Source organism: Eleutherodactylus coqui, chromosome 5 (genome assembly GCF_035609145.1).
Source record: "Eleutherodactylus coqui strain aEleCoq1 chromosome 5, aEleCoq1.hap1, whole genome shotgun sequence".
NCBI classification, from domain to species: domain Eukaryota; kingdom Metazoa; phylum Chordata; class Amphibia; order Anura; family Eleutherodactylidae; genus Eleutherodactylus; species Eleutherodactylus coqui.
The window spans coordinates 129,619,044-129,635,899 of NC_089841.1; the positions used below are offsets into that span (position 1 = coordinate 129,619,044).

At 40.5% G+C, this 16,856-nt stretch overlaps 1 protein-coding gene across 4 annotated transcripts in view; it reads right to left on the bottom strand.

Annotated features, from left to right (window-relative positions):
• Nucleotides 1-545: 545 nt before the first annotated feature.
• C5H5orf63 (chromosome 5 C5orf63 homolog) overlaps nucleotides 546-16,856 on the bottom strand; it is a 287,813-nt gene continuing 271,502 nt past the window's right edge. For all 4 annotated transcript variants that reach the window (XM_066603147.1, XM_066603148.1, XM_066603146.1 and 1 more), the window contains one exon: nucleotides 546-902. In XM_066603147.1, coding sequence (XP_066459244.1) covers nucleotides 726-902 — 177 coding nt within the window. In that variant the 3' untranslated portion in view covers nucleotides 546-725. The remainder of the gene's footprint in view (nucleotides 903-16,856) is intronic.

Here is a 16,856-nt window from a genome sequence, read left to right on the forward strand (position 1 = left end):
CGTAGAAGCTGATCAAATTGGTCTGAGATTATCGATCCCTCATGAACCCATGCTGATGAGGAGTTACACCATTTTTTTCCTTGAGGTATTCCAGGTTGGCGTCTCTCAGAAACCCCTTGAATATTTTTCCAGTTATTGAAGTGAGACTTATAGGCCTGTAGTTACCAGGCTCTATTCTTGACCCCTTTTTGTATATTGGAACCATATTGGCAATATGCTAATCCAGTGGTACAACCCCGGTCTCAATAGTGTCCCTAAATATAAGAAATAGAGGTCTGTCTATCACGTCACTTAGTTTCCTTAGGATGCTTGGGTGTATTCTATCTGGTCTCTGTGATTTTAAACTTTAACAGTAGCAGAACAATAGCACAACTATATACAGCAAAGCTGAGAAGACTGCTTCTGAGGATTGACTTGTGAGCAAGAAAGTACTATTTCTTTTCACTGCTCCAGCCTCCATGGTACAATTAGTATTTAATCTTCTCTGTGGGAACATACTGGGGACTATATGTATGGCTGCTAGATGGGAAAGGAGACCAACCGAGCAACACTTTTCTTATTTTATTATTTTTTCATGTTTGAATCATTCCATTTAGTCATTGATAACAGTAAAACTTGCAATAGCATACGTTGCAATGTTTAGCGGTCCTTTCCTACTGAAAGCGAAGACAGATGAGAAGTTTTCTTTTTACATGTTATATGGAAATACAGTACCATGTTATGAGTCATGTAGATGCATTTTCCTGCTCCAACTTACTAAAGTATGTCTCCAATTTTTTAATGTTTACTCTGTGCATCATCAGAAACTGTCCATTGAGGTGAAACACAGGAATGTCATATTTATAGCGGTCATACCAGGCCTTGTTCTCTGGAAGTGTGATGTCCACTTGTTCTAAAACAAACTAAAACAGAAGGAGAATTAACAACATTATTCTCAAACTTTATTCACAATGTAAAATACAATCTGATCTAAATGTATACTTCTGTGCTTTTATTCCACTTTGTTAGGAGATGATCACTAACTTTTTGATTCATCAGTTGTGATCTGTGAAATCAAAAAGAATACTTGACTCTTCCACAGAAGATGTTTGCTTGCTTTGCAAGAAATACAAGAATATCTGTTTAAACCATTTTACTCATTTTATCCTAAAGTCATAAAATGCACCAAATTTAATAAAGGCTTATGTCATCTTCTGGCATAAAATATAGTTGCAAAGTACACCTGCCCTGAGGTATTGTAAGGAAGAGAGAAGGCTTTAATATTCTGCCTGCATTTGCTGTAGGTTCCAGTGTATGTTATGGCTAAAGTTAGAACACTATTAATACATCTGCCCCAGTGTTACTACACCTGACAACATAGAAGTGTTCCATGGCCACGAATTAGATGAATATAGGGTCTAAAAAACGGAGACACTAAAATGTATCCATGCTAAAGGCAGTTGTCGGTGTCACAGCTCATCTACCAAATACTAAAACAACTAACAATAATATAATCACCTCTCCCCACTCCCACTGAGTCCTGCAATGGTGCTCAATCCTCCTTGCCTGTGTTTGTTTACAGGATGCACGCCCGCCCTACTTATGGGATGTCACAGGCACTGCAGCTAATAAATAATTAGAGATGAGCGAGCGTACTCGGAAAGGCAAACTACTCGAGCGAGTAGTGCCTTATGCGAGTACCTGCCTGCTCGTCTCTAAAGATTCGGGGGAGAGCGGTGAGTTGCAGGAGTGAGCAGGGAGGAGCAGGGGGGAGAGAATAAGAGAGAGATCTCCCCCCATTCCTCCCCGCTCTTCCCCGCCGGCACCCGAATCTTTGGAGACGAGCTGGCAGGTACTCGCATAAGGCACTACTCGCTCGAGTAGTTTGCCTTAGTGAGTACGCTCACTCATCTCTAATAATAAACTTTATTTGTACAGCGCCAACGTATTGCGCAGCGCTTTTGAAGCACATAGGGAACACAAACAATACGAAAATTACATGTGATATTCAATCATTTGGAAACAAATGAGGCGGGCGTGACACAGAAGGTACAGGGGCAGGAGGTGGAGCAAGGAGAACCCAGCAATGTGACGATAGCATACGATATAGTTTTTTGGGACACAAATAGGGCGGGGGTAGTACAGGAGGTCTGGAGCAGGAAGTGTACATGATGGGCAAAAGTAGCAAGCCATAGGGAGGGGCAGGGGACATATTGTGGGGATGAGGGATTAGATCAAGTGGTTTAATGCGCTTTCATGAAGAGGTGCATCTTCAAAGGCACGTCTGAAGTTCCATGCGTCAGGGATTGCCCGGATGTTTTGGGGCAGAGCGTTTCAGTGCTGCTCTAGAGAAGTCCTGGAGGCGAGCATGTGAGGTTCGTATTAGAGAGGTGATCATCACAGATACTGCAGCGAATAACAAAGCTCAGCGATCGATTACTAAGCTCTGTTATTGACTGCAGCCCCTGTTACAGCATGTAAACAGGCTGGTGCAGTGTGTAAACGTGATGTAACAGGGGACACCCAAAGCAGTGCCGTGGGGCACAGCAGGATAGGGTAAAGGTTTGGACTGCAGCCGGCCAGTTCAGCCCCCGGACTCTTCTGTGAAGCCATGCTGTTGTGATGATGGCAGTATGTGGTTTAGCATTGTCTTGCTGAAATATGTAAAGCCTTTGCAGAAAAAAAGGTTGTCTGGATGGGATCTTATGTTGATCTAAAACCTCTATATACTGCTCAGCATTGATGGTGCCTTTCAAGATGTGTAAGCTGTTCATGCCATTGGCACTAATTCAACCCCATGCCATCAGAGATGCAGGCTTTTGAACGGTGCGCTGATTACTAGCTTGATGGCAAGTCTCCTCTTGAGTCTGCAGGACACAGTGTCCATGGTTTCCATTTTGCCTCATTCCATTTTTTAATCAACTTGGCCCAGAGAAGACGCCGGCATTACTGGGTTGTGTTGATATACAGTTAGGGCCAGAAATATTTGGACAGTGACACAAGTTTTGTTATTTTAGCTGTTTACAAAAACATGTTCAGAAATACAATTATATATATAATATGGGCTGAAAGTGCACACTCCCAGCTGCAATATGAGAGTTTCCACATCCAAATCGGAGAAAGGGTTTAGGAATCATAGCTCTGTAATGCATAGCCTCCTCTTTTTCAAGGGACCAAAAGTAATTGGACAATGGACTCTAAGGGCTGCAATTAACTCAGAAGGCGTCTCCCTCGTTAACCTGTAATCAATTAAGTAGTTAAAAGGTCTGGGGTTGATTCCAGGTGTGTGGTTTTGGATTTGGAAGCTGTTGCTGTGACCAGACAACATGCGGTCAAAGCAACTCTCAATTGAGGTGAAGCAGAACATCCTGAGGCTGAAAAAAAAAGAAAAAAATCCATCAGAGAGATAGCAGACATGCTTGGAGTAGCAAAATCAACAGTCGGGTACATTCTGAGAAAAAAGGAATTCACTGGTGAGCTTGGGAACTCAAAAAGGCCTGGGCGTCCACGGAAGACAACGGTGGTGGATGATCGCCGCATACTTTCTTTGGTGAAGAAGAACCCGTTCACAACATCAACTGAAGTCCAGAACACTCTCAGGGAAGTAGGTGTATCTGTCTCTAAGTCAACAGTAAAGAGAAGACTCCATGAAAGTAAATACAAAGGGTTCACATCTAGATGCAAACCATTCATCAATTCCAAAAATAGACAGGCCAGAGTTAAATTTGCCGAAAAACACCTCAAGAAGCCAGCCCAGTTCTGGAAAAGTATTCTATGGACAGATGAGACAAAGATCAACCTGTACCAGAATGATGGGAAGAAAAAAGTTTGGAGAAGACAGGGAACGGCACATGATCCAAGGCACACCACATCCTCTGTAAAACATGGTGGAGGCAACGTGATGGCATGGGCATGCATAGCTGTCAATGGCACTGGGTCACTTGTGTTTATTGATGACATAACAGCAGACAAGAGTAGCCGGATGAATTCTGAAGTGTACCGGGATATACTTTCAGCCCAGATTCTGCCAAATGCTGCAAAGTTGATCGGACGGCGCTTCACAGTACAGATGGACAATGACCCCAAGCATACAGCCAAAGCTACCCAGGAGTTCATGAGTGCAAAAAAGTGGAACATTCTGCAATGGCCAAGTCAATCACCAGATCTTAACCCAACTGAGCATGCATTTCACTTGCTCAAATCCAGACTTCAGACGGAAAGACCCACAAACAAGCAAGACCTGAAGGCTGCGGCTGTAAAGGCCTGGCAAAGCATTAAGAAGGAGGAAACCCAGCATTTGGTGATGTCCATGGGTTCCCGACTAAAGGCAGTGATTGCCTCCAAAGGATTCGCAACAAAATATTGAAAAAAATATATTTTGTTTGGGTTATGTTTATTTGTCCAATTACTTTTGAGCTCCTAAAATGTGGAGTGTTTGTAAAGAAATGTGTACAATTCCTACATTTTCTATCAGATATTTTTGTTCAACCCTTTAAATTAAACGTTACAATCTGCACTTGAATTCTGTTGTAGAGGCTTCATTTCAAATCCAATGCGGTGGCATGCAGAGCCCAACTCGCGAAAATTGTGTTACTGTCCAAATATTTCTGGCCCTAACTGTAAGGCTTCTTCTTTGCATTATGCAGCTTTCACCTACATTTGCAGCTTGCACAGTGAACTGTGCTCACAGACAATGATTTCTGGAAGCATTTCTGAGCCCATGCAATGACTTTCATTCCAGTATCATGCCAGTTTTTAATGCAGTGCCACCTGAGGGCCCATATATATCAAGCATTCAATATTGACCATCGGCATTGTCCCTTGTGCACATTTTAATACAGTAGCTTGTAAGATATTCAAAGTCTTTGCAATATTACATTGAGGAACAAGTTTCTGTAATTGTTCCACCAGCTGTTTTTTTTTATTAGTACCATTTACCTTTTCCAGCTTTTACTACCCCTGTCCCAACTTTTTTGAGATGTATTGCTGCAATCAATTTCTAAATTAGTTAATTTTTTAAGATGAAATATCTTACCTTCACCTTCTGATACGTATTCTGCTATAATAAAATATGGCTATAGGAGATTTCCAAATCATTGTATTCTGTTTTCTTTATATCCATTTACATTTTACAGTGTCCCAACACTTTTGGAATTAGGGTTGTAGATCTGTATAAATGTTACCTGCTACCATACTATTGAAGTTCTTCTCATTCCGCCATCCGGCTCCTTTCATAAATATATTTATATTGTCTTTACAGTTATGTGCGCTTTAGTTTTTTTACACACCTAAAACACATTGTTATACAGTATTACCAGTGGGGCTAGTAAAAATACGTTTATATGGATGGAACATGCTGTGCAGTGTCTTTTATACTGCAGTAATAGCACTTGGACATTTGCCCAATTCATTGTCCTTGTAAATAAACCATTTTTTACTTTATATTTATTTGGGCATCACTTTAGCACTATACTATTATCCTGGCATTGAGGCGGACTGTGCAGCTGCTGTAGTGAATGTACATATTACTGTCTTGCCTATGAGTGTAGGTGAGACTTGATTATTAATGTGAAATACATTTTATATTTACATTTATTCTGAGCCTTGCTCAACTGTAAACGTGACTGTCCTGCGGTCATGCCATTATTAGTCTGTGATCCTGCTTCCTGCAGATAACTAGAGTATGTTCACACCTCATCGGACTGGGCTGTACCATCTGTTCCACCCATTATGGTCTGCTCTGTGCGCACTGCAATGTCACATAGATATGAGTGACAAACTGTATTGTTGACAGTGATAAGACAGACACCAAGATCTCAACCAGGACGGGCTCATTCGGGAACTCCTATTTCATCATATGAAGCATAACTTTTCTTCTGACACAGCAAACACACATATGGTAAAACATATTATACAGTACACTGCATATAGTGCTGTGAAATGACAAAGGATATCTAAGCAAACAACATAATTAGTCATCAAATCCTGTCTTTTTGTAAATAGTTCAGTGTATATAATATCACAGGTTTCTAGGTTTACCTGTATCGGATATGATAGTTAATCACTGTCAGCCCCTCTTCTTAAGCTGGATTCACATGAGCGTATGCATATTTCCGTGCACATTTGCACTGCGTTTTAGAACATTGGGCATTGCATTTGTGTGCAAAGCTGCGTTTACTATACTGTTTGTGCATGCAAAAAAAATGGCCACAATCCCATACATTGAAATGGCCAATTAGCTTCATATGTTCCATTTCCTTGCACAATCACGCAGGAAAATGGAGCATGCTGTGTTTTTTTTGTTTGAGTTGCCGAGTTGTGCACACAAAATACGCACTTGTGATTGAACAAATTGAAATAAATGGATTCTATTCATTGCATATTGTGCGCACAAATACACGCAAATACAGTGTAAATCCGACCTTGAGGAGACGGCCCTTATTTGCTTTTTCCACCCTACTTTTAAAAAATTATAACTCTTTTATATATCCATCAACATAGCTAGGTGAGGTCTTGTTTTTTTGCAGGACGAGTTGTATTTTTCAGCGGTACTATTTAATGTACCATATAATGTACTAAAAAAAACTTAAAATATTCTAAAAGGAGTGAAATGGGGTGAAATTTGAGGGTGGGTGGGGCTTGTTTCTATGGCGCACACACTTCAGTAAAAATGACATTTATGGCTCAGTACGATTACTACGATACCGAATTTATATAATGTTTTTAAGAAATAAAATATATTTTGAAAAAGAATAAAATTATTTTCTGTCGCCATCTTCTAACAGCCAAAGCTTCTTTACTTCTCTGTCAACACAGGTGCGTGAGGGCTCGTTTTAGGGGGACGTCCTGTAGTTTCTATTACTACCATTTTGGAATACATATGACTTTTTGATCTCTTTTTATTACACTTTTTCTTAGAAACGGAGTTATCTGACTATATATATATATATATATATATATATATATATATATATATATATATATATATATATATATATTTTTTTTTTTTTTTTTATTTCTACGATGTTCACAGTGCGGGGTAAATAATATGTTACTTTGATAGATTGGGATCACATTATACTGTGATCTGATAGGCAGTCTCTATCAAGCCACGCCACAGGCATGGTTTTATTTCTGCAATGACAGACCTGAAAGCCTTCAGAAAGCCCCGGGCTGGCCTGACATTGATAGGGACCCCGAAATCTCATCACGGGTGGCCCACTTGAGACCTTTGAACTCTGATTGGGGTATTTAAATGCTGTTGTCAGAATTCACAGCAGCATTTAAAGGGTTAACAGCTATAATCAGGCTGAGTACGAATCGCAGCCATCACGGACAACACCTGATCCTGTTCCATACAAACTGCAAACCTCTATGAAGTAAATGTTCATCATGGAAAGTTACAGCGTTAATATTTATCACATCAATGATACCATTATTTTAGAGCAATGACGAGTAGGCCTTACATTAGAGATTGCTGAACTTCATTGTAACTTCATATAGTTCACCAGCCACTTTGGCGAAAACACATTTTTCTATCCTTGCACCCACCTTATTGCCTGTAACACTCTGGAGGACTTCCTTGCATATCACAGTCCCTTTCATTCAGTACACCCCCTGTCTGATGTGTATCAGGCACCATCTTGGTGAGATTCTTTTACTTTCAGTCTTACATATATCCCATGATGCATCAGCACACCACCACTAGGTAGTGGCTATAACATTTTCTGCCTGCGAGGATAGTTTAATTAGCATTACTTTCTATATTCACCCATATAAGTTACAGACCATAAGTATCCAGTCAGGAGGATGAGCTGTGATCTCCTCTATCATTAAAATGTGTGTCAGCAGTTGTATGATCCTTAGCAGTTATTGTCATAGGCGTTTCTGTGGTAGGTTCCACAAAACAGCATAACACAGGCTAAGAAACTGATTAGTTTCAGACAACAAAACCCAAGTAAATATGAACTGGTCAGAGTTGAGCTCACATGACGGAGAAAATAAAAAAAAAAAAAAAAAAAGAAGAAGAAGAGGCCAGGAGGTTCAGATAAAAAGGTAATAACCAACCAAGTAAGGCCCCCTGTCCATGGGCGTTGCGAAGTCCCGCGGCAGATCTCTGCCGCGGGAGCCACCGCCCGGGAGCAGGAGCCGCCGCCGAATCTCCGCCAGTCAGCCCTATCTGATAGATAGGCTAGCCGCGGAGAATCGGGGCAATTCGCAATGATTCTTCGTCTGTGGACAGGGCGCCTTAATACTAGCTCATTATATATATATATATATATATATATATATATATATATATATATATATATATATACACACACACACATACACACACACACACACACACACACACACACACACACACACACACACACACACAGGGGGAGGGGTGGAGTCGGTTGGGGATAGCTACATAACAAATGAAAAAAAAGAATCCCCAGAGTGGCCCTTTAAAGATTCTGTAGTGTTATTCTAATACTATTTTCATGCTAAATGATATGTGAAAGCTTTCTGCATACTTTATTGTGCACTACTGTGCCCCGAAAGGAAAAAAAATGCCTGTGAATAAGAGCTTCAATCCTGCTAAATATTTAATTTAGCTTTCTAAGAGTGAAGAAGGACAGCGAGTACAGAATTACAGGTCAAACGGTTCTGACAAACATTTTTGGAATAAACACAGAATATATAAATAACTTCAGTGACAAAAAGCGCACCTACAACACTGCCTTTTTTGTATCGAGTTAGTATCTCCAATTTTATGGAAACTCCCAAAGCATATTGTTAGATATGTACTAATCTGTAACCAGAACTGATCTGATAAGCAAAGACAAACCCGGAAAGAACATGCTCTGCTGACCGTCTCATAGAATCCATGAAATGTAATGCATACAGAATAGCGAGCTATACTCCAGCTGTCATAAAGGTGATGGGCTTATCTTCAGCTAGAAAAATGAAGAAATGTGACAGACGCTTATCACCGCGGTCCACCGTTAGATTTGAGATTATTGAATAAAACAGGATACTTGGTTGTAATGAACAGACCACTGCGGTACCAAAAAAGCAATGTGGACTGGGCACTTGCCACCGAGAACTGACCGGTACACTAGCTGTTGAGCACACCCTGGAAACTGCCAAGGGGAGACCAAAGCCGAGGCACATACTGGATAGCAGAGGAATTAGTTTACCAAATTTACAAGTGAAAGCTAAAATCTGATTACTAAAGGCAACACAAGGCTTCTTTGGAGAACAGTTGCAATGCACTAAGACCATCAGAGCCCTCCTTTTATAGTCGGGGGTCAATATTATTGGGACCCTTGAATTTTAGGCGCACTATGTAAAATATCTCCTGATATAAAGTGCTTGGTGAAACAGCTTGCAAATTATATATATATATAGAATATATATGTAATTCGTATTTGATACAGAAAAGCACAACACACAAAAAGAAAAAAAAGGGATACAAAATTGAAAAGAATGCCACAGAGGACAAAATCAGACTATCCTGTGGTCAATTTGAAATTAGACTTGGGTTTTTACACAGAGCAATTATCGTTCAAGATTATTGAGAATCCGAACGATATCAGTCAGTCTAAACACTGCCAGCGACTGAATGACAAATGAGAATTTGTTTGCTTATCATTTGTCTTTCAATTTCTGCAGGTATACAAAACTGAAGGATGGTTGGCCGGTGTAAACAGGCAGCAGTTCATCTATGAACGACTGCCTGCTGACTGTGAATGGAGGCTGGCGGTAGGAAGCGATCTCCTGTCCGCTCCGCCTCCATTCACTCAATCATTATCATTCCTGTGTGAAAGTAAGGGCTGATAGTCGCCCGAGTCATTGCGTCAAAGAAGAAATTACGGGTGACTGTCATCCCGTGTAAACTCAGGATGTGACAGGGCAAGTGGAACTATCTAAAGGGTTCACTGAGAGAGCGCGCTTCCTGTGTGACACCATGGGCTGCCATGGCAACCAGACAATGACATCCGGCCTGCCATGGCCTGTGATCCCTACTGTAAACAATACTGCATTACAATACAGAAGTATTATCATAGCTTTTCTGTCTCAAGTCCCCTACAGGAAATAAAAAAACATTAACAAAAACTCTCTTTTGTGCACGGTCCCCTGTTTGTATAAGAAAAAAACATGTTTGATATCGTATCCATGACGACCTGTCTAGTAAAGCGAACACACTATTTATTCTGCATGGTAAAAACAAATAAATAGAAATGGAGATGGAGCCAACATGCTTATTTTATTCATTTCCTTGAAACCGCAATAAAAATGATCAAAAAGCTATATATACACTCCAATACGCTCCTAACAAAAACAGATTGCTAAACTTAAAAAAAGCCCTCAAATGGCCATGTCAACAGAAAAAAATCCCCCAAAATTGTGTCCTTAAGCCCAAAATAGGCCATATCCTTACGGGGTTAACTTTCGAAGGTCTATTCTCGATATTGGCTTTGGTTAGACAACCTCTGTAAGTAAGTCAAGCAGCAATGCCTAGGTGAACTGTAATCTTTGCATTCCCTGTAGTTGACAACATTTACAGTACGGTGTAAAAGTTTTAGGCAGGTCTAGGAAGAATACTACAAAGTAAGGTATCGGATTCCAAATTTATTCTGCAGCAGGAAAATGGTCCCCACAGAGCCCAGATCTCAACATCATCCAGTCTGTCTGATTACATGAAGAAACAGAAGGATTTGACCAAGCATACACCCATAGAAGATTTATAGGTAGACATAGAGGGGGTTCTTTACTGTAAGAGCTATGGAACATTTTGCCTGAGAACATGGTAATGGCAAATTTGATAAGAAAGTTCAAGAGGGGCCTGGATGTCTTTCTTGAGCGATACAATATTATGTTATAATCACTAATAACGTCAGAAAAGTTGGCGATCCAAGAATTATTCCAATTGCCAGATTGGAGTCAGGAAGAAACTTTTCTCCCTTAAATTGGCTTCTACTTCATTTGTTTTTTTTTTGTCTTCCTCTGGATCAACATTGGGTGTAGGCGGAGGTAATAAGCTGAACTGGATAGACATATGTCTTTTTTCAACCTTACATACTATGTTACTATGTAGTTCTCCATGATGTCTGAAAAACTGCCCTACCGATTTCCTTCAAAAATTGTGTGCAAGTGTACCAGAACAATTGATGTTTTGAAGACAAAGGGCGGTTCATACCAAATATGGATTTGATTTCTGTTTTGTTCATTCACTTTGTATTTTGTTAATTGAACCATGACATGCTCCTTGTATGAAGAAAATATTCCCCAGGAAGAGTACTGCTTCTAGATGAGACTATCCCTATACACGCGGTGTCTGACAGCACCTGCATAAGGGAGATCGAACAATACCTCTGCAGCGCCACCCACTGGAAGTGAGTTTTCCTGCAAGTCAATGTTAGACTCTTTATACAAGACTTGTAACAATGACTGGGAATTGAAAGCCAAGCCAGTAAACCATACACAGACAGGTGTTTGCCCCTCATCAGTGTGCAGTAGGTTTCTAGCTTGGCTAGTGAAAGGCCTGTGATGTGGGTCAGGAACGCTATCTTTTCTCCATAGGGAGAGCACCTCGAAGGAGAGTGAGGAGACTTATAAGGCCATTCATGCTCCTCTGGGTAATATGCAAATAAGGGAGATGGAACAATACTTCTACAGCGCCACATGTCCTAAGAGCACATATAAACTCCCGCAACTGCTATACAATCATGAGTCCTAACCTTCACAACTCCCTGATCAAACCTATTACAGCAACGTCCAGTTTGGTTATGGTAAAAACGGCAATGGAAAAATTGTGTGCATTTTTGCTACGTTTTCAGTCGTTAAAAACACAAACATGATGAAAGCGCACCGTTTTTCCTGCAGCCAAACCACAATGTGAAGGAATCCTTAACACCAAGTGACTACTTCTAACATAAAAGTTGCTCAGTAACATTGTTTAGTGTCTCATAACATGGCTTTACTGTAAGCCCATCAAATAATAGCACAGAGGATGGAGAAGGCCACCTGGAGAGTCAGCTGTGTGGGAAAAGGAGTACAGCCTGGTCATTCATTATGTATGAGATAGGCAAATACTAACAGTGTAGTCTGCAGTCCGCAGTCCTATTTGTGTCTGTGATACAAACTGTCTGCTTCACATACACTATAAATGATTGATGGCTGCAAACACAATTATAGGAGACAAAGATGAGGTAAAGACCTGCTTAGAAAGAGAAAAATGAAGATTTTGTGACTGATTATGTTCCTCCTATTGCAGTTCTGCACGCTCCTGTGTTTGATTAGACATACATAAACAACATCTGACAGATTAATCAGCTGCACAACATGTGCCAGATGGAGGTCGGTGAGAGGAACGGCTTTTTCTTTGCACATTTTGATTGATGGTTTGTTTGATTATGGATAGGTAGTGAGAGTAGACAGGTATCCACCTGATACAGCCCGCTGTTCTGTTCTTGAGCCCACGCAGCGTGCGCTCTTCAATACCGGCATTTGCTGTGCACATTCATATTGTGAAATATTGATATTTACATAGATTTTTAGTACAGTTTTTTCACAGATAGACTAAAAGCCCTTTTACACGTCATGGCTGTAGTGCAAACTGCTCATTAGGTTGAGTGGTTTGCACAGTAAACACATGCAGTAAAAGAACAAATCAGCGCTGCATTTGCCCTTTGTAAACAGGCAGTTGTCTATCTATGAACTGCCTGTTTACTATGAATGATTCCCAGCCCACTCCGCCTCCATTCAGTCAACAATGATCCCTCCTGCATGAAACCATAGGAGCAATCATTGCTGAGACAGCTGTTGGACGCTTGAGTGCCCCCTGTAAAAGGGTCATGGGGCTGCTATTACACAGCAGCGTTACTGCCCTGCAAACCGCAGGAGGAGCTACACTGACCACAGCCTGGAGCTGGACTCCTTAGTCACTAATTGAGATGTCCGAGTGCCGGCTGGAATCAGTGCAGCTCCTCCTACGTTTTGCAGGGCAATAATGCAGCCTGTAATAGCATCCTAAAAGCTCCTTTACATGAGCGTATGTGCATTTCCATGCGCTTCAGCGCAATGTATTTGCTGAAGAAACAATGCTTTTTTGCACCGGTATCAGAGTATTTCACTTTACTTTTTCCACCCGCAAGGCATGGTCATTTGCGTGTGACAAAAGATACACACCGCTTAAAATGGTTAGTTCGTCTAGTGAATTGCAGATGTGATCTTTTCCCAGTGGAATTATGCATCCTCTGCATATTGCATTCGCATTTGCACACCACCCATTGACTACTATAAGAGCATGTTGAGTTTTTTTTCACACAACCAAAAAGGCAGACAAAATAAGGAAATGTGAAAAAAAAAACCATTGAAGTCAATGGGTTCTATTTAAATTTTGCACATGTAATGCAGCCCTAAAGCAACAAATTCCACAAAAAAAACAAACAAACAAAAAAAATAATCACAAATACAGTATCGATTGCTATTCCTATTTTGTAAAGTGGTAAGAAGATTGGCTCAATTATTGCAACTCGCTGCGGATAGGCCTTCCCTGCTCCAGACTCTTCCCTCTCCAATCCATCCTTAATGCGGCAGCCAGGCTCACCTACCTGTCCAGCCACTACTAGTATGCCTCTGCCCTGTGCCAGTCACTGCATTGGCTGCCCGTTAAATACAGAATTCATTTTGAACTCACCACCTTCATCCACAAAGCTCTCCACAGCAACACGCCGACCTACATTGCTTCCCTCATCTCAATTTACTGCCTAGCCCACGTCCTCCGCTCCACTAACGAAATCAGACTAAGTGCGCTTTTAATTCCAACCTCTCATTCTGACCTCCAAGACTTCTCCAGAGCAGCACCAGTCCTCTGGAATGCGCTACCAAAAGCTATCCGTGCAATCACTGACACACTAAACTTCAGGCCACTATACGGCCTGACCATTGTCTGTGTGTGTATAGCATGCCACACTCTCCACCTCGCCATACAGTGCACATCTCAAGCCCTTTACCTTCTGTATCACCCCACTATTTGTAGTATGTAAGCTCGTTGGAGCAAGACCCTCACCCCTACTGTCTCCATCAATTGATTACTTCATGTAACTGTGGTTTTGTTTTTATTCCATCTTGTAAGCGCTGCAGAATATGTTGGCGCTATATAAAGATTGTTATAATATTGTGTGGCCTCACCCTTAGTGCAACACTTAGTGGAACACATGTTACTGACAATCTCATATTGAAGGCACTACTGGAGATAAAATGTTTTGCAATGATCTAAGGTGAAGAGGCATAAAGGCTAAGAAGAGCTCACAGTTATCTTGAATCAGTTATCGTGTTTCCAGATCCCTGCTTAGCATTACATCTCATTTTACCTCTTGATTTATTAATGTGTCCTGCATTATAGGTTCCAATTCACATCAGAAATACATTTATCCAGACCTTGGATTTCAAAATACTGTTAAAATAAAAGAATATGTGACAGTAACAAGAGCCCAGTGGCCTTGTCTTGGATATGTATGGAAGATACCATCAAAAATCAGAGGCAGACCTATATCAGAGATGCCAAGGTACATAAATCACTGACAAACACTGAATTGGACACAGTATTGAGTACTGTAGCTACTTTGATCAGCAGTTTCAACTTTAAAACTTTATTATTTTCAATACTAGTTTATTTTTGTCATTTAACTAAATGCAAAGAAAATAAAATAGAAATCTAAATCAAATTAATATTTGGTGTGACCAGCCTTTGCCTTCAAAAACAGCCTCAATTCTTCAAAGAACACTTGCACAAATTCAGGGATTTTGTAGGATTATAGTCAGATGTACGAGTAACCTATTGTTCAAAATAGATGATAATGATCATCTTCATAAGTAGGTTGAAACACAATAATTAACTGAAACAGAAACAGCTGCTTAGGACGCTTAAAACTGGGTGGAGAACAGCCAAACTCTGCTACAAAGGTGAGGTTGTGGAACACAGTTCCATGTCACAGGTCATACACCATGGCAAGACTGAGCAGATCGACCTAACACAAGGTAGTTATATTATATCAGCAAGGTCTTTCCCAAGTCGTGATTTCAAAGCAGACTGGAGTTTCAAGATGTGCTGTCCAAGGTCTTTTGAAGACATAAAGAAACTAACATAAAAGGACTGTAGATTTTGTGGTCGGCCACAGAAACAGTGCAGTAGATGAGAGGTACATTAGGTATACTTCCCTTCAAAATCAGAAGATGTCCAGCAGTGCCATCATCTCAGAACTGAGAGAAATCAGTGGGACACAAGTACACCCATCTACTGCTTGGAGAAGTCTGTCCAGAAGTTGTCTACATTGAAGAATTGCGGCCAAAATGCAATACCATCAGGAAGGCATCTGATTGGTTCCAAATTTATTCTACAGTAGGATAATGACGCTATGGCTCCCACATAGTTCTGATCTCAACATCATTGAATCTATCTGGGATTACATGATATGATAGAAAGATCTGAGCAGACCTACATCCACAGAAAATCTGTGGTTAGTTCTTCAAGAGGTCTGAAAAAAACTCCCTTCCAAGTTCCTTCAATAACTGTGTGTAAGATCCCATTTACACAGACAGATGATCTCTCAAAAGTCGCTCAAACGACAGTTTGAGAGACAGTTTTGAGCGATCATCTTTGCATAGTCTATAGTAGCTAAGTAGCTACTTAAGAGCTATGCAGGTGGAGCGGCACACCGCCACTATCACTCGGCAAACAATACAGCTGTTTTGCATAACCTGTTTTACAAGCGGGACACAAGCTGAAAGAATCTTATCAGCACTGCAGACTGTGATAACAGCCTGCACCAGTGATAAGAGTTCATCGCTCAATTCAAGAAAGCTAGAATTGAGCAAGGAACGACTCATGCACGAAAACTGCATGATGTCCGTGCATTTAGACCCAACGAGTCTCGCTCAAAAGACGGCTTTGAGTGAATTTTGAGCGAGAATCGTTGGGTCTAAATGGGCCTTTATTGTATGTACCTAAAAGAATTGACGCTGTTTTGAAGGCAAACAGTCGTAACACCAAATATTAATTTGGTTTACGTTTCTCTTTTTTTCTTTCACTTTGTATTTTGGTAATTGACAAAAAACTATTAACACTTCTATTTTTAAATGCATTTTTTACAGCATTTTTAACCACAACTGACTTTTGCACAGAACTGTATGTTGGAAGATAGCTAAAAATTAAATTTTCATGTAAAAGAAACATTTACAGTGTTTATTCATTAAAATTATTTTTTTCTTTTCATAATCCTAATATTCTACCGATGGAGTATATGGAGATTTGTTTTTAAACTTTGCAATTACCTTTAATAATAATAGCCTATTCCCTCTGCTATAAGGAACTCTACGATATTTTCACTTGATCATTGGAGCACCATATGGGAATGTTTTGTTACTTAGACACAAGGGTAACTATTGTAATGATTTCTTACTGTAGTAGCTCTTATTCACTAAATCTAGCTACATGTGGCTTGGAGCCATCACTGTCTATGACTTGTGGATTAAGGCCAATTTACATGAGTAAATGTTTGTATTAGTGATTGCTTTTAGCGACCTAGCATCAGTTATAGACATGCATTTCAATAAAATGTTACCAGCTAAATAATTGTTCTGAATTCAAGATTATATCTTATTCCCTTATCCACGGGGTAGGGAACAAGTGTCAGATGTCTGGAGGGACCAAACATTGGGATACCAACTAATCAAGTGAACAGGGGACTCTTGTCCTTCCACATCAATGGAGTGGCACTCAAGCCTGACCGCTGATGCTCTATTTCAGTGGTTCCCAAACCTTTTTAGCCATGGAGCCCTTTTTGAAGCAGAAGAAGTTTCTCCCTGAGCCCCAAAGTGGG